This window comes from Fusarium graminearum, chromosome 1 (assembly GCF_000240135.3).
Source record: "Fusarium graminearum PH-1 chromosome 1, whole genome shotgun sequence".
Taxonomy (NCBI): Eukaryota; Fungi; Ascomycota; class Sordariomycetes; order Hypocreales; family Nectriaceae; genus Fusarium; species Fusarium graminearum.
This window is the reverse complement of record NC_026474.1, coordinates 7,712,901-7,730,263: the sequence shown is the minus strand read 5'-3', so window position 1 is coordinate 7,730,263 and position 17,363 is coordinate 7,712,901. Positions and strand designations below refer to the sequence as shown.

The following is a 17,363-nucleotide window of genomic DNA, read 5'->3' as shown; positions in this document are numbered from 1 at the left end:
AAATAAATCTGGTTTCTCATCTTTATTTACCGTTAGAAGCTCGCCTTTGGCTGTGATTACCTCCCATGAGAGAACATTATCAACACTTAAACCAAAACTTGTGGAAAGTGCAGAATGGCCACCTCCCTGAGAGTAGCCACCAGCGATACCAACGGTAGGGCACTATCAACTGTCAGTCAGCTACTTGCTGTGTATATATTATATGACAGAAAAAAAAAGCTTACCTCTCCACCAACAACCACAAGCCCTCGACTTCTGGCTGCTTCTAGGACCTCAAATCCCTGGACACCGGCACCTAACTTGACAGCATTACCTGTATAAGTATCATCATCCCAATCCACAAACTCGATGTTTTTGAGGTGGTGCGTCCACACGCCAAGCGCGCCTGCGCCTGTCGAGCGACCCAGATAGTCATGGCCAGTGTTGCGAATAACGAGGCGAATATGATTTGCACGTGCGAAAGCTATCGCGTTTTGGACATCGGAAGTTGTCTCAGCAGCAATAGCATAAGAAACATAGTTACCTAGCTCGCATGGACGAATCCGTGGTTGAAATGGGTCGCAGCTTTGATTAGCAAAAAATGGAGCCATCACTGATGAAGACGAGGCAAAACTGAGTCCATGTTAACTAGATAGGACTTCATTTGTGTCGTGGAAAGAACTATATGACTTACTGAATTGTAGCATTCTGCCACTGTTGCCTCAGAGATTGACATACGTCCCCTTTAAACATCGGGTCATGGCATGGCGCACCAAGAGGAACAGTCTTGATAAGGTTCCCTGAAACGGAGGTGTTGAGGGCTTTCCATTCCGCCGCCGAAGGCCAGCAGTCGTCGCCAGGGAAGCATTTACAATCGGCTGATGGGTTCGCAATGGTTAAAGACAAAGTTCCCAGAAGAACGGGTAAATATTTTGACGGCGAGAGCTTCATTACTAAAGTATGCAGCAATTATATCAACTTCGGAGGAGAATATACCGGCAGTAGTTGGTAACGAAAGTCGGTCTGAGAGATAGATATACAGAGTGTCATCGTGTATTGCGTGAGCACTTACGTGATGGTATTCCCGATGATCAAGATACGCTGATTCAGAGTATTGGATATGAGTCAGATTTACGTCAAAGTCAGGGTCTAATTAACTCATAGATAACACAAATAATAAGCATGCACCATACCTTTCTGCACCATACAGACTGGAACATGATAAGAGCACAATGAAGTATCTAGAGGAACGAACGTAAGCGTTATGGCTTTCTCCATAGACTCACAAAACCATAGGACAACCGCTGGTATTATGCATGCCAATATTCATATTATATAACGCAAGTTCTTTATATATGCCACCAATATGACTGCGGCTTCCGAAGTGTTATGCTCGCTAGTTGCACAATTACCCAGAATGGATAATCAGGATATTTAAAGTCTTATATGATAACTATCTACTATCAAGTCTAGCTAGATGATTCACAATCTGTATAAATAAAAAGACAAACATTTGTTCCGTTTCTCCTCAAGATACCGTAACCAACTTGCTAGTACTAGCAAGCTTTCCAGCAAAGCTCTCCATAGGCACTGCAGCCAGGATTTCAAGCAAAGCGACATTTACCTTCATCTCTCTTGTGATCCAGTTTCTGACCTCTAGTGCAACAAGAGAGTCCACTCCATAACGGTACAGCGGCTGACCTGGGTCAACCTCTGACTGTGGCATTTGCAAGATGTCGGCTACTTTTCCGATCAAGGCATTTGTAATGATTTCAGTTGCTTTCGCCTTGCTGCTCGCTTCAGACAATTGAGAAGAAATAGACATGGCCGTTGACTGCTTGTCACCAGAAGCGTCAGAAGAGAGGCTTGTGACCGCCAGAGGCCCAAAACGAGGGTCTTGGAAGTATGTGGGCTTCGCTAGACCGTGAGTTGCCATGATATCGGCGGTTCCCAAGCCGGTGCAGATTTGGGCAGGAAACTCGCTATTGTTGTCTGTCTGTCCTTTGATCAAACTCTTCATCAGGGCATGGAATGCAGGCTCGCGGATTCCCAACACCTCTTCCCAGAGCTTGATGTTTCCGCTGGTGCCTTGTTCTGCAAGCACTCCGACATCACGCATGATGCCCAAGTTGACAGATACCGCCCTGAGTCCTTGAGCCCGGCGATAGTGAGCCAGAGCATCTTGATAAGTATTTCCAGCTGCGTACTGGGCTTGGCTGGGATATCCATAGATACCTGAGCTTGAGGAACAGATAACCATAAAATCAAGAGGTCGCTCGTGGTCGAAGTACTTGTGTAGGTTCCAACTTCCTTGTACCTTGGGCTTCAATGGAAGCTTCCACTCCTCATATGTCATCTTCTCGAAGACGACATCACGAAGCACCATGGCCATCTGAACCACGCCCTTGATTGGTGGAAACTCTCGCGAGCACTCCTTCATTGCATTAAGGAATGCCGTCTCATTCGAGATGTCGGCAGCATAGGCCTTGACATTGGCACCTCGACTTGTGATCTCTTTGATGGTGGCCTTGGCTTCGCTAGTGCTATCGCCTGATCGTGAGATGAAGGCGATATTCTTGGCTCCACAGCTCACAAATTCCTTTGCAAGACTGCGACCGAGGCCACCAAGGCCTCCGACAAAGAGGTATGTCGCTTGACTATCAAGCTTCATTGAGTTCTTGGCCACATGCAATACAGGAGCCTGAGCGTCATCTGGGAAGGAGAGTACGATCTTTCCGCGGTGTTTGCCTTGTTGCATGATACGGAAAGCGTCCTCAACTTGGTTGATGGGATACACCGTCATGGGGCTTGGTGTTTGAAGGATACCACCACCCAAAAGCTTAAAAACCTCCTCAAGGATGTCTCCTAGTGCCGATGGGTCCTCCTCAAAGAGAGTATACATGTTGATGAAGGAAAATGTTGTACTCTTGGAAAAGGGCCGCATATCAAGAAGCATGTTATTGGTGATGTCTCGCAAGCCGATCTCGACAAATGTACCAAAAGTTGCAAGGCAGCTCCAAGATACACGCAACAGCTCACCAGAGAGTGAATTCAAAACGCAATCCACTCCGCGACCGCCGGTGACACGCATGATACCTTTGGCAAAGCTTGCATCTCGCGAGTTAAAGATGTGATCCTCTGACACTTGGTATGTGTCCGTGAGAAGCTTGCGTTTGTCGTCTGAGCCGACAGTGGCGTATACAACGAGACCGAGATGGTTGGCCAACTGTAGAGCTGCTTGACCTACTCCTCCTGCTGCGGCATGGATCAAGACAGATTGACCTCGCTGAAGCTTGGCCAGCCTAACAAGTGCATAGTATGCTGTAGTGTGCACGACGGGAACTGCAGCTGCTTCTTCAAATGACATGGCATCGGGTATCTTGACCGTGACTCGGTGATCTGCCCTCATGACTGTCGCATGAGTTCCCATATCGAGGGTACTCACACGGTCGCCAGGCTTCAGATGCGTTGCATCACGGCCAGTCCTGAGGACAATGCCGCTTGCTTCCTGGCCAAGTCCTTTTACTGGAACCAGTGCCATTGATGCCATGACATCTCGGAAACTAAGAGATAATATGTTAGATAACTCATAAAGTGGAAGGATGCCTTGCTTACTTGAGACCTGTCGCCTTGACTTGAATCTCAACCTCGTGGTCTGCGAGCGGAGCCAATACTCGCTCGTCGTCAACAAAGTAAAGCGTGTCCAAGAGACCAGGCTTTCCAATGGTGAGTCTCAAAGGATGTTCCTGGTTGCTCAGTCTTGTCACTCGAACGTCATCGTGGAGGTGATGACGGATATTCTCGTTCTCCGTCAACCCTTTGAAGATTCTTGCAACCTGCAGCAATCCATCCTTGTCGCGAAATTCGTTGTCCGAAGCCTTGGACGCAATGACCTTTGCTGCAAGACGTGGTCCATGTTGCAATCCAGTTGGCTCGCTGAGATGCAGGACTTGGAACTTGACGCCCTCAATCTCGCTCATGATGCACCGTGAGAAGCCGTCAACCAGGGCCAGCGACGGACTCTCACCATGGGTGACCCATAGAATGCGCTGAGAAGTCAAAACGACTTTGCGAATGAGTTGAAAGTCCGACTCAGAGAGGCTATCCAGTAGTGGCCGCTCAACTTCCAACAACGACACGCATGTCTTGCCGTCAAAAGTAGAGTCATCAATGCTCTCAGCCAAACTCTCTGTCGACACACTGAAGCCTTGGCCCTCAAGATCCAGCTGCACTTCCTCGGCAAACTCTTTTGTCACAGTCGATAACATTGATGGCAACAGAAGCACTACCTCTTCCTTGTGAATTCCATTTGTCGGTTTTTCTTGCTCACCCGTGAGGCCGGCGAAGACCTCTAAAGACGGAGTGCCTTGAATGCTGTGTAGGAGCTGAAATCCCTTTGCCTTCAACGGCACCGTGGTATCTGGGGTGTCGACAGCAACCACAATCGTTGTATTGGGCTTTGATACCTTTGCCAATGGCTCAAGGATCTTAGCATAATTGTCCTGAAACTGGAATCCTTGTGGGATAACGACTATATCTGCAGTTGCTCCGCTTGCTGATACGGAATCAACTAGGGCATCGATAGTCAACATGCTTGAGGCTGCATTTTCGTCCCCAACGTCTTCAGTTTCATCCACAACTGCGTATCGAATTTGGGTTGGTAGAATGGTTCCTGGAGGGAGTTTGGATGCGTACGTGTTGGGTAGCCCATCTGAACGCGAGATGAATTCGACAATATTGGCTGCTGGATTGTCATGGAGCAGCATGCGAACAAACTGTGGATAATGCTTAGCGACATATTCAAAGAAGTATTTGTCGTGGAGAGTACTTACGTCAGTGAGACTGTTTTGTGCTACGATGCTTCCCATTACTTGCTTGAGATCGCATGGCTCCATGAGACTCAACGAATAGTCCCAAAGCACTTTGGAAGTAATATCAGCTGGGTCAACTTCAACAGTAGTCTCCTCAGTAGCGGCTCCGTCCATTTCAAGCTCCGAGGTTCGAAAGTCGATCACCGACAGGATAACTCTTGACAAATCCTTGTCGAACATGATGGTGTCGGCAGACAACTCATTGAAGCCAGATCTGTGTGATCTGCAGAGACCAGGCATCATGTATCCAGCTTCTGATGGGACATTGAAAGAGATCTCCATCTCCCCAATCTTGGTCGGGACGAAAGGCTTGTCAAACTCAAAGGTGCCGTTCTTGTATGTACTTCCTAACCAACCCTGGAACACGGCGTCAAGCGTCGCTCCATGGATTAGGAATGGTCTGTCGAGCTGCCCCTTGCTGAAGGTCTCGCCAATATCGATAAGTTTAACATCGAAAACAGTCTTGCCGTCGCCAGGGTGGCAGTTCTCAACTCCCTGGAAAGTCTCGCCATAACGCCATGCAGCTTTCATCATGTGTTTGTAGAAGCGATCTTTGGCGTAAGTTGCAGGGCATTCCTCAAGAATTTGGTGGTAGTCAGAAATCCGCCCAGAGACGACTTGAGAGTCCTCGTGAGCCATCTGCTGACTTGTATTGCCCTCGTAATCAATCGTAATCAATCCTCGGCAGTTGTCTCTCAACTGATCAGTTCCAGCACATGAGGATACTGTAAACTCCCACCACGTGGCTGGGGTCGATCCAGAGGTCGCAACCAGTTGTGGCTTCATCTGTATGATGACTTCGGTAGCCTGATCCTCGGGGAGGGCCATGGCAGCCGAGAAAGACACATCGCGGAGTCTGAATGCGCGTGCAACTTTGCCAGGATCAACCATCTGCTGTGCGGCCTCGAGAACTATGCTGACCATTCCAGCACCTGGAAACAGGACCGTGGTACCTACTGTGTGGCCGCGGATCCAAGGTTCGTCATCAAGCCTGATGAAGCCCCGCCAAACACGTTGACTCTCGTTCATCTTGGGCACAGGGGCACCGATAATGCTTCTTGTCGGGGTACTTTGCGCAATAAGCTCCCTCTGGAGGCGAGATTCTGCTCGGAACTTCTTGGAGTGGTTCCAGGGGTATGGGGGAAGGTTTGTAAGTAAACGGCAACCCGAATCGCCATTGACCTTTTGTATATCGATGGCAACTCCCTGGAGGAACAGACTCGTTGCAAGCTCCAAACTAGTCTCGACTGCATTCTGACCTCGTGTGAGCATGGATTGGTACCCAACGTTCTCGATGTCAAAATGAGACAGAATCTGTTCGATAGGACCACCCAAAGCACCATGGGGACCAATCTCAACCAGTAAATCGACAGCCTTTTGGCCGTTACCATCAGCTGGGGAAACCATCTCCTTGATTGTGTCTGAGAACAATACAGGAGAGATCAGATTGCGACCCCAGTAGTAGGAACCAAGAAGTGCAGGGTCGACTTGATTGTTGGTAACGCTGGATACCATGATGGGCTGATGGGAGGGACATGACTGGGGCTCGATATCCGCAATAGATGCAGTGTAGTCGGCGAATACGGAGTTCATGTGAGTGGAATGATATGCCACCTCAACTCTCAGTCGTCGGGCAAAAATGCCTCGTTTCTCCAATATGCCCTTCAATTGATCCAGGGGGGCAACATCTCCAGAAAGGGTGACATTCGAGGGTGAATTGACACAAGCCACTGTTACATGGCCGCCTTGCAAGTCAGACTCATCGATGAGTGTCTCTGCTTCAGCTCTGGAACAGCCAACAGCCATCATGCCACCATTCAGATGGTTGAGACCAGCTGAGACCTTGCCCCTGAAGTATGCAACTGCGATGGCATCTTTGTGAGATAGAGCCTCAATGCAATATGCTGCGGCTATCTCGCCACTGGAATGACCGACCACACTGACGGGTGCTACACCCCACGACCTGAGTTCGTCGACCAGCGCAATCTGCAACACCGAACAGATAGGCTGGCTGATCTCGGGCAAAGTCAGTCGAGATTCCTTTTGAGCCCTGGACAATTCAACAATGGGAGTCCAGTCGCAGCCCAGCTGCTGCAGATAATCGGTAGATCTCTGCACTGATTCCTTGAAGACTGGACGGTGAAGCATCTCGACTCCCATTCGAGCCCATTGAGCGCCTTGACCTGTGAAAACGAAGCCGATCTTTGGCTGGCTCCTTGGCTCTCGAACAGCATGCTCGCTTTGAGGACTGGAAAGCTTTTCGCGCAGTTCAGTCAAACTCTCCGCTAGGTGAGCTGTTTTCCAAGATAGGCCAGATTTGCCGACAGAAAGACTGTACCCTAGATCAGCCAGGTACTCGGGTCTCGCTCCGGCGGGTCCCAGGCTGTCGAGATGGTCGACCAAGGACTTGGAGACTCGATCGAGACCGGCTTGGTCGTGACTGCTGAATGTAAACAGTCTCTTACCGTTGTGAGCGGGTTGGTATTGGGCATCGCCGTAGAGAATGCTTTGTGGTGTTGAGTTGAATGCTTCCAAGACGACATGTCCGTTTGTACCTCCCATGCCAAAGCCACTAACGCTCATACGCTTGGTACGAGCCGCGGGCCACGGAGTTAGCTTGGTGGGTACAGCCATGTTCCACTCGTCGAGTGGAATCTCAGGGTTTGGACTAGCGAAATGAATATTGGGAGGAATAAGGCTGTTTTCCATAGCCAGAACCCCCTTGATAACGCTAGCCACACCTGCAGCAGCCTCAAGATGACCGATCTAATCTAGAGTTAGTCTTCAATCGACTTTTGTATCTTTGGGACACGACTTGCATTTGGCTTGACACTTCCAACCCACAGCTTTCGATTCTTGCTTGCGCCTTGGCCAATAGTACGGTGGATAGCGCCCGTTTCAACAGGATCTCCAGCTTTGGTTCCGGTACCCTGTAGCAATATCAGTATTTGGTGGATAAAACAAACAAAGATAAAACTCACATGAGCCTCCACATACTGGGTGGCGCCATAGTCCAAGCCACGAGTCTCGTAAACATGCTTGATAAGTGCTGCTTGAGCCTCGCTGGATGGCATTGTGACACCCTGAGTCCAGCCGTCTGAGTTGACGCCAGAGGCGCGGATGACTGCCCTGATGTTGTCACCATCTTGAATAGCCTTGTCAAGCTTCTTCAAAACAAGGATACCACATCCTTCACCACGCCCATATCCTCCGGCGTCCTTGTCAAAAGACCGTGAATGGCCCTCGGGGTTGAGAAATCCAAGATTGTTGAGTTGCATTGTGCCGTCTGGTGTCAAGATCATTCCGACACCGCCAGCAAGGGCCATCTCAGCATCTCCTGACAGGAGACTCTGGCAGGCCAAGTGAATCGCCACGAGGCTTGATGAGCAGGCTGTATGTACAGTAGCACTTGGACCATGTATGTCGAAGAAGTGGGAGATTCGGTTGGCGATCATCTCCTCACAAGTGCCAAGTACATGGTACTTGGGATTATGAGCGAAATCACGGACGACAGCATCTCTGTAGTCGCTCATGGAGGATCCAACAAAACACGCAGTGGTAGTACCAGCAACCTGTTTGAGGGGCTTACCAGCATTTTCGAAGGCCTCGTATGCAACCTCGAGGGCGATGCGCTGTTTTGGGTCAAGTGAGATAGCCTCAGCGGCAGTAATATTGAAGAAGGCAGCATCAAAGACATGAGGATCCTGCTTCAAAAAGTGTCCACCTGTGACTGGCAAAACATTTTGTCGTTTGCTGTTTGGATGGTAGAAGGCTTGTGCATTGTACCGATCCGTTGTTTCGGAGTATGCGTCTTGGTACGAATTAGTGATGAACTGGAGGCAGAGATATAGCGCTCAACAAGGTCATGTTGACACCAATAAGGATGCTGGTTCTTATTGCTGCTCACCTTTTCCGCTCTTCAGAAGGTCCCAGAACTTGGATGGAGATGTGGCATCGCCAGGAAAGCGACAAGCCAGGCCTACGATGGCAACTGGGCCTGGCACTTGTTTGTTATCGACAGACATCGTTCTAGCAACGTAAAATGAAAATGATATTGTCTCAACGTGAAAATAGATTGATGAGTGTATTGCTCTATCCTTTGTTCACAGGGTCACGATCAGACTATATTGCATGGGATTCTCCTATACTCGATGATATCTCGTCTCTCTCAAGATACCTTTGACCGCTCTATCGCAGATACAAGATCTTCTGTTGATGGATTCTCTCCATGATACGATGGTTGACGTAAGATATGTCATCAATGCTGACTGATCAGTAGCAACTGATTGCCTCATATTTCTTGGATTCATCACTTAGACGAATTATGCTGTATATCATACTGCAACTCCGCTTATCTTTCTCAAGTAATTGAAACGGGCTCTTTTGCTATCTCATAATCTGTTGCTTGAAAACCTCCTTCTAGACTAATTAGTGGCGATGATCGTGGGGTACGCCAAAGCAAAGTCTTATCTTGCCTGCTTATGTGCATGAGGGACGTTTATTTCTCGGGTTCCGAATTCTTCTTTTCAGTGAGGCGGAATGGTAGTTGGACCATTTTTATCCGTTTCATTCTACCTTCTTATTCGAGATGCTTATCATGAAGGCCTCATGGGGCACAGTATTGTCGGTCCGCTACGCTGACTGTAAATCTGACATGTTCCGCTTCTAAGCACATACAGATTCCGTATCTGCTTAGCTAAATCGTCAGACTTGTCGTCAGCAATCTAGCTCGGATTGGCGAAAGATAAAAACATCTTGCGTCAGCATTTTATTTCGATATCGACGATCATGCTGCTGAGTACATAGATACTAGATATCTATCAACTTAGGTCAGCTCAATGTATGATGCATCCTGTATCTGAGTCATTCAGGGGGCTTCCCTGCCTTTTGATCTGTTATCCTGAGTAGAGGCCTCTTAGTAATCAGATAAACCCATCTCATGAAGGCTTCGTCGCATTATTGGGAGATGGGTTGTAGATAACAGCAAGTTGTATAAAACAGCACAAGCCAAGTTCAGGATATAGTGTTTGGAGTATTTGGCAATCATCGTTATTATTCTGAAACTATGGCGCCAAACAAGAAAACAATCCTTCTCTTCGGAGATCAAACTGACTCCTGGGTGGATGGAATTGACCGGCTCTATCAGGATGCCGCCTCCATCCCTTGGCTCCAATCCTTTCTTGATGACTTGACGCACACCTTCAAGACTCATACAGTGGGTATGGATGCTGTCCTTCGAAACAGTCTAGGCGACTTTGCAAATCTCCAGGAGCTCGCTGAGAAATATCGCTACACTACCGACGACGTAGGAATGGCCCAAGCATTCCTGATCTACGCTGTCAGGGCAGGGATACTCCTAAAGTATGTTTCAATCTACCAATGCATCAAGACACACATGTATTAACAATATAGATGGGCAAAGTATGAACCAAGCCTCTTGAGTACAGACGAAAATCAACCTGAGTGGGTTGGTATCTCTGGCGGTCTTATCAGTCTTTCTGTCTTGGCTGTAGCTGAAACCTTTGAGAAATTGTATGAAGCATGTCTCGAGGTCGCCGGTTTACTTGCCAGACTCTGTCGGTTCACCTCGGTCAAATCCAGAAGTATGGAAGATCGCAGCGGTGCTTGGGGCTGGACTGTACTGGGCATCGGGGCGAATGAGCTTCGTAATGCCCTAGATCAGTATCAGCAGAGTATGGTGAGTGGTCACAGTGATGGCAACCCAAGAAAAGTCTCTAATTACTGAACTACAGGGAATTCCACCGATCAAGAGAGCACAGGTGGCAGTGACGGGACATCGATGGAATACCATTGTCGGACCACCATCTATTCTTCAGCTTATTGTCAAGGAATGTCCAGCTATCAGATCGCTCCCCAAGAATGAGCTCAACATCCACGCATTGCAACATACCGTGGTTACTAGCCGAGCTGATCTTGACTATATTGTGGGAGATTCAACTCTCCTGAGTCAGCCTCTTTCTCTCACCTTTACGCTTTGGGGCATGGATGACCCTAGAGCTCACTATACGACTTGGGGTGATATGCTGAGAGCAATCTGCTCACAAGCCTTGTCTCGACCCTTGGACATTACACATGTTGTCGATCAATTGAGCTCCAAGCTTAGATCCTTCCCCCAACTCGACGTCAAATCTATTGGCCCATGCAGCCATTTATCGTACTTGACCAATGTTTTGAAGTCGGCGGGAAGAACTGTCTCTGTTGCAGACGACCATCCACCCAGTACGCCTCCAAAGCAACTTCCAGGACGTATCGCTATTGTGGGTATGGCTGGAAGAGGCCCCGGTAGCGATAACGTGGAGGAGTTTTGGAATGTCATCATGTCTAAGCTCGATCTCTGTGAGGAAATCCCAGAAGATCGCTTCAATCTGTCAGAATTCTACCGCTCTAAACACGACAGCGGATGTACGACAACAACAAAGTTTGGATGTTTTATGGATAAGCCGGGGCACTTTGACAACCGCTTCTTTCATATATCACCTCGAGAAGCGCTTTTGATGGACCCAGGCCATCGACAGTTCTTGATGACTACATATGAAGCTCTCGAAATGGCTGGGTACTCAGACGGCGCAACAAGGGCTGTAGACCCAGCTAGGATTGCCACCTTTTTTGGACAGTGCAACGATGACTGGCATGATGTGAGCCACCATACTCTTGGATGCGACGCCTACACCCTGCAAGGTGTTCAACGTGCTTTTGGAGCTGGACGCATTGCTTTCCAGTTCAAGTGGGAAGGCCCAACCTACTCACTCGACTCGGCTTGTGCTTCCACAGCATCGTCCATACATCTCGCATGTACCAGCCTTCTCGCCAAGGAAACAGATATGGCCGTCGCTGGAGCAGCCAACGTGGTTGGATATCCACATTCATGGACCAGCCTCAGCAAGTCCGGTGTATTGTCCGACACGGGCAACTGCAAGACCTTCCGCGACGACGCTGATGGCTATTGCCGAGCCGACTTTGTTGGAACCGTTGTGCTCAAGCGCCTTGAAGATGCCATCGCACACAATGACAATATCCTGGCAGTTGTAGCCGCATCGGGAAGAAACCACTCTGGCAACTCTTCTTCCATCACAACATCTGATGCCAAAGCTCAGGAAAAGTTGTATCGAAAAATGATGCACAACGCAAGAGTATCTCCAAACGATATATCCTATGTCGAGATGCACGGCACTGGCACAAAAGTCGGTGATCCAGCCGAGATGGGTGCTTTGGCAAGCTTGTTTTCACACAGACGTACCCCGAAGCCTGTGGTGGTCGGAGGCGTCAAAGCAAACGTCGGACATAGCGAATCTGTGAGTTGACTGTTTTGATCTCTAGTACTGGCTACTGACTTAGAAACAGGCTGCTGGAGTGGCTTCACTACTCAAGTGTATCATGATGTTCCAGAAGAACATTCTACCCCCGCAAGCGGGCATGCCCCATGCCCTGAACCCCAACTTTCCGCCTCTCTCTGAAATCAATATCGAGATACCATCGGAACCGAGCACCTTTGAGTCACCAGTCTCTCAACCGAGGCGAATCCTCCTCAACAATTTTGATGCAGCAGTAAGTCACCTCTCCTGGATCGGTCATATAATTACATTATCCACTAACACACACATAGGGTGGCAACGCTTGTATCTTACTCGAGGACTTTGGCAACAATATGGTCAAGAAGAGCGATCCACGAGTGCATCATACTGTGGTTACTTCCTCTAGAACACAGGCATCGTATCACGGTAACAAGGCCAAGCTCTTACAATGGCTTCGTCAGAACCCAGGAGCAAGAATCGAAGATGTGGCCTATACAACCACCGCCAGAAGGACCCATCATCCCATACGCTTCGCTGTTACAGCATCATCAACTCAGGAGCTTATCAGCAAGCTCGAGGCAGATACCGCAGACAGCCCAGCCGCAAAAGAATCCCCAGTTGTTTTTGTTTTCACAGGTCAGGGATCTCATTATGCTGGTATGGGTAGTGAGCTGTATGAGACCAGTCCAGTCTTTCGAGAGACTGTGAATCTCTGCGCAACTATTTGTGAAGAACAGAACTTTCCCCCGTTTCTGGATCTTATCACTCAAAGCGATAGTGAGATGTCCGACAAGACTACTCTGGAGGTGCAACTCGCTGTTCTAACGCTAGAAATTGGTCTTGCTGCCCTCTGGAGGTCTATCGGCATCCAGCCATCCGTGGTCATCGGTCATTCGCTGGGAGAGTACGCCGCACTCCATGTTTCTGGTGTTCTTTCCCTGGCCGATGTCCTCTATCTGGTCGGTCAGCGAGCACTTCTGATCTTGCAGAGATGTGAGGTAAACACAAGCGCCATGCTTTCTGTTGCCATGCCTGTCACAGACACTCATGCCTTCCTCGAAGCACAGGCAGATCCCTCCTGTGAGATAGCCTGTGTCAACAGCACAAATGCTTCGGTGATCAGTGGAAGCATAGAAAACATCACCGAACTACAAGCAGGTCTAAAGGCACGGTCAAAGATGCTTTCAGTACCTTACGGGTTCCACTCGTCCCAGATGGATCCTATTCTGGCTGACTATGCCGCCCTCGCCGGTGGTGTCACATTTTCAGAACCAAAGATCCCCGTTGCTTCAACATTACTTGCATCCTTGGTCGACACCTCTGGCACTTTCCACGCGGGTTACATGGCACGACAATGTCGACAGCCCGTCAATTTTGTTGGCGCTCTTGAGGCAATTCAATCCAACTACTCGGATCCTATCTGGCTCGAAATTGGACCTAGTCAGGTTTGTTCCTCTTTTGTGAGAGCCACTTTATCACCACCTCCGAGCAAGATTCTGTCTACCCTCGACAAAGGTACCAATGCGTGGTTATCTCTAGGGAAATGCATGTCCAGTCTCTACAAGCATGGCGCAACAATAGACTGGCTTGCTCTTCATCAACCATATGTTGACAACCTTAGTCTTCTTAATCTCCCGACATACGCTTGGGACCTCAAGGAATTTTGGATCAGATACACAGAGACAAAGGATCAACTGCCAACCTCAACCACGAATGGTCATGAGACATTCAAGGCCAACATATCTACCTGTGCACAGCAAGTTGTTGAACATATTTCCCCACCAAACATGAAGGTTACCTTCCGAGCATCACTTTCGGATCCAGGATTCAAAGCCTTGATTGACGGCCATAGGTTGAGAGATAGGTCTGTGTGTCCCGGAAGCGTTTTTTCTGAGGCTGGGTTAGCTGCGGTGACTTATGTCGTGCAACTGCATCATTCTAAGAGCCTGAAGCTTCCCGCCTTGTTCTTCGAAATCTCAGTCTTAAGCGCCCATTGACCTACGATCTGGTTGGACCGGACGGTGACTTCATCACTGTGTGGGCCCTGGAGGTTCATCCAATGATACTTTCAAGGTCGCATGGAAAGCTTCCAAGGGAAACGTCTCCTACTCTCTGGGTGATTGTATGGTGGCAGCTTGCGATGGTCAACTCATCCAGGCTCGTTGGGATAAGGTCTCATACTTTATCAGATCCAGAGTGGATGAGATTGTCGCATCGTCAAAGAGCGGGATCAGCCACCGCCTCCAGCCTCAGATCCTTTACGGCTTATTTGCCAACACAGTTAAATATGATGCCGCTTTCAAGTGTATCCAAGAGGCATATATATCGAGCGACTTCCAAGAGGCTGCTGCGGTAATTGTTCTCAACTCTGATCCTGTGGGCACAAAGTTCGTAGCCTCGCCCTACTGGGGTGAAAGTCTTGTCCATCTTGCTGGATTCGTGGTCAATTCGAACCCTAGCCGTCAGAGCCATGACACGACGTTCATGATGGATGGATTTGAAAGCTTCGAACAGACGGTTATCCCTGAGCCGGGAAAGCCATACCATACATATGTTCGTGTGACAGGGAATGAGAGCGCTTCAGTCGTCTGCGACGTCTACATTTTCGATGACGACAAGCTGATCATGCATTGTGCTGGCCTTCATTTCCACGAGGTTGAGAATGCTGTACTTGATCAGCTTCTGGGAGGCACCAACACCAGCAACACCACCAGAGATCAGCCTGCTCCTATCATGTCCCGGAAAGAAGTTCCAAAGCCAGTGGATACCACTGAAAAGGTTGAGGCCGTCAGCAATGACTCGCAGTCGGATGCTCATGTACTCGATAGCATTCTGAAGATTATTAGCAAGGAGACAGGATCTGACTTGGCTGACTTCCAAGATGACACGTTGATTGCAGACCTTGGAGTCGATTCTATTATGGCGATCGAGATTGCAAGCCAAGTTACTGAAGAAACTGGGATGGACCTTCTTCCTTCCTTCATCATAGACTATCCGGCTATTGGAGACCTTCGTCGGGTATTTGCACCCAAGTCTACGCACATCTCACTCGACAACGACTTGTCAAGGCCATCCCTGGTCGATGACACTTCTCAGGCGCTGCAAAGCTCAGGCTCAGAGTCCTTTGACCAGCCACCAACAAGTGTGACATCAACATCGGACTCGGGTAGCATTGTGAAGATTGACCTTGGGCCTGATGTTGACTCCCCAGCCCCCAAGATCAAGATCACCTTGCTTCAAGGACGTCCAGGCAATGGAAGAACACCTTTCTATCTCATAGCTGATGGGACGGGCACGATAGCCACCTACATCCATTTGCCTCAGTTCAAATCGCAGATACCTATTTACGGCATTGACTCGCCGTTCCTCCGCTGCCCAACAAGGTTTACCACTGATGTTGGAATCACAGGAGCTGCGAGGTTCATCACGGAAGCTTTGATGAAGGCACAGCCGGAGGGCACCTTTGTACTTGGTGGGTTCTCTGGAGGTGCCATGCTCGCATACGAAGTTTGTCGTCAGCTGGCAGCCGCCAACCGGAAAGTGGACAGCCTTATGCTCATCGACATGTGTTCCCCCCGTTCCAAGACCGTCGAGGATAAGAACGATATCGGTTGGGCCATCTTCGAGAGCATATCGCGACAGAATGGCCTTTGGAGGTCAACAGACATGACTCGACAACATCTCCAAGCCATATTTGCTGCCGTTGCTACGTACCATCCACAGCCTTTGAAGGCTAGCGAGCGACCGAAACGGACAGCGATTATCTGGGCCGAGAAGGGTATGATTGATAGATGTGCTGGAGACTCTGAGCTTATGCAGAAGCTGGCTAAGCGAGGCATCCCAACTGAGCCTTACCCTAAGTTTATGGAAGATTCTGAACTTGGCCCAGTTGCTTGGGGTCTTCCTCACAAGACCAAGAATGACTTGGGGCCCAATGGATGGGAAAGGTATGTTGGAGATGCTCTCTGTTTGTCTATGCCTGCGGATCATCTCGAGATGCCTATGCCTGGGCATGTGCATCTACTACACGAGAAGATGACCCGAGCATTTGAGTTCTTTAACGAGGCGGGGTAATTTCGGTATTGAAGTAGGACAGGAGATTGGATTTAAGGCTATTTCATAGGCAGTTTAGTTTGGATTTGAGAATGCCAATTATCATTAAAATGCTACCACCCAAGCCATGTAAATAATTTTGTTCAAGAACTCACTGATTCGTAATTCATACTAAAATATGATTTGTCTACAGATAAGTATAACATGGCACAATCTCACAAAAGAAAGTAATACTGCAGCTTGTGTAAATTCTGCATGGGATTTAAATATGAGATATATGTTTCCATGATGACCTCTTCAAATTGAGTTCACGTCTATATAAATCGACTTGTATATGGCGTCGGTCGATTTCCAAGTATGTTGTCAATCTCTTCCATGATCTCGTCGGTCAACTTGGGCAAGATGGAGAATACTTTCACACTCTCCAGTATCTGCTCCGGTCTGCTGGCTCCCGTAATAGCCGAGCTAACATTCTTGTTCTTCAGCACCCATGCCAGCGCCAATATCGCCTGTGACGTTCCTAGGCTTTCAGCTACAGGCTTGAGACGAGCAATCTTATCCAGCATTTTCTTACCCTCCTCGTTACCAAACTCCGACTTTGTCAGCTTTACAAACTTGTCGTCGCTTACTCCAAGTCGTGAATCATCTGGGATACCGTCGTTATACTTGCCAGTCAAAAGCCCCATAGCAAGTGGTGAGAAGACGGTCAATCCGGTGCCAACTTCTCTATACAGATGCACAAACTCGGATTCGACTTTGGTCCGCGTGAGCATGTTGTATTCCGGTTGTTCCATGGTCGGTCCAATGAGACCAAGCTTGTCAGCATACCTCCAGGCTGTAGCTATCTCATCGGCGCTCCATTGGGAAGTACCCCAGTAAAAGGCCTTGCCCATGTTGATGACATGGTTGAAAGCTCGTACGGTTTCCTCGATGGGCGTCTTTCTGTCTGGACGGTGTGCATAGACGAGGTCTACGTACGAGAGTCCCATACGCTCAAGTGATGCATCTAGACCTTCGATGATATGCTTCCGCGATAAACCGTAGTTGTTAGCCGCGAGCTCACCGTATGAGCCACCCCAATTGATCTACATATTAATGTTGGCTCTTACATACTAACCACGACACTTGGAGGTCGTCGGAAGGTTGA

The 17,363-nt window shown here is 48.8% G+C and overlaps 4 protein-coding genes across 4 annotated transcripts; 1 reads left to right on the top strand and 3 right to left on the bottom strand.

The window, feature by feature from the left end:
* Window positions 1-60: 60 nt before the first annotated feature.
* Window positions 61-930, bottom strand: FGSG_12127 (uncharacterized protein; the record flags this gene model as incomplete). The annotated part of the gene is made up of 3 exons (XM_011320009.1): window positions 61-162; window positions 225-564; window positions 674-930. Coding segments are annotated over 3 exons (699 nt in total), but the record flags the coding sequence as incomplete, so codon positions are not given.
* A 577-nt stretch (window positions 931-1,507) lies between these two features.
* On the bottom strand, window positions 1,508-8,383 carry FGSG_12126 (uncharacterized protein; the record flags this gene model as incomplete). The annotated part of the gene is made up of 4 exons (XM_011320008.1): window positions 1,508-3,542; window positions 3,595-7,616; window positions 7,691-7,780; window positions 7,832-8,383. The coding sequence occupies 4 exons, from the start codon at window positions 8,381-8,383 to the stop codon at window positions 1,508-1,510; spliced, it is 6,699 nt and encodes a 2,232-aa protein (XP_011318310.1).
* A 1,532-nt stretch (window positions 8,384-9,915) lies between these two features.
* Window positions 9,916-16,237, top strand: FGSG_02395 (uncharacterized protein; the record flags this gene model as incomplete). The annotated part of the gene is made up of 7 exons (XM_011320007.1): window positions 9,916-10,211; window positions 10,263-10,548; window positions 11,048-12,163; window positions 12,213-12,416; window positions 12,475-13,608; window positions 13,921-14,031; window positions 14,321-16,237. The coding sequence occupies 7 exons, from the start codon at window positions 9,916-9,918 to the stop codon at window positions 16,235-16,237; spliced, it is 5,064 nt and encodes a 1,687-aa protein (XP_011318309.1).
* Window positions 16,238-16,530: 293 nt separating this feature from the next.
* Window positions 16,531-17,109, bottom strand: FGSG_12125 (voltage-gated potassium channel subunit beta-1; the record flags this gene model as incomplete). The annotated part of the gene is made up of 1 exon (XM_011320006.1): window positions 16,531-17,109. One exon carries the CDS (start codon window positions 17,107-17,109, stop codon window positions 16,531-16,533), a length of 579 nt encoding a protein of 192 aa, XP_011318308.1.
* Window positions 17,110-17,363: the final 254 nt, after the last annotated feature.